General features: G+C 39.1%; 1 protein-coding gene across 1 annotated transcript in view; it reads left to right on the top strand.

Moving 5' to 3' along the window:
* dtna (dystrobrevin, alpha) overlaps nt 1-343 on the top strand; it is a 19,785-nt gene continuing 19,442 nt past the window's right edge. Inside the window, exon 1 of the mRNA XM_008434238.2 lies at nt 1-103. Coding sequence (XP_008432460.1) covers nt 1-103 — 103 coding nt within the window. The remainder of the gene's footprint in view (nt 104-343) is intronic.

Below are 343 nucleotides of genomic sequence, written 5' to 3'. Positions count from 1 at the left end.
ATGACTCTGGCATTACTTTCTCTTCCTTTGAGCAGAATGATTGAAGATTGCGGGCAGAGGGGTGACAACATGGCAGACAGAAGGCAGCTGTATGTCGAGATGAGTAAGTGCTCAGGGCCACAGTTCATTGTGATGGATGGTGGACTGTTTTATGCTCTGACCGTAAAAACTGCATTTTTTTTTTCTTTATATGTTTTGAGTAAGGCAAATATCATGAAGATCAAAAGTTTTTGCTGACTTGATCCAGTTGCTGAAATTGTAATGTAGATAATTATGGTGTGTACGATTGAACCGAGTGACATAGAGCTCATTATTGTAGGGTATGTGTTTTTGACATCTTTTT

Source organism: Poecilia reticulata, linkage group LG17, assembly GCF_000633615.1.
Source record: "Poecilia reticulata strain Guanapo linkage group LG17, Guppy_female_1.0+MT, whole genome shotgun sequence".
NCBI classification, from domain to species: domain Eukaryota; kingdom Metazoa; phylum Chordata; class Actinopteri; order Cyprinodontiformes; family Poeciliidae; genus Poecilia; species Poecilia reticulata.
This window is presented reverse-complemented; position numbering and strand designations above follow the sequence as displayed.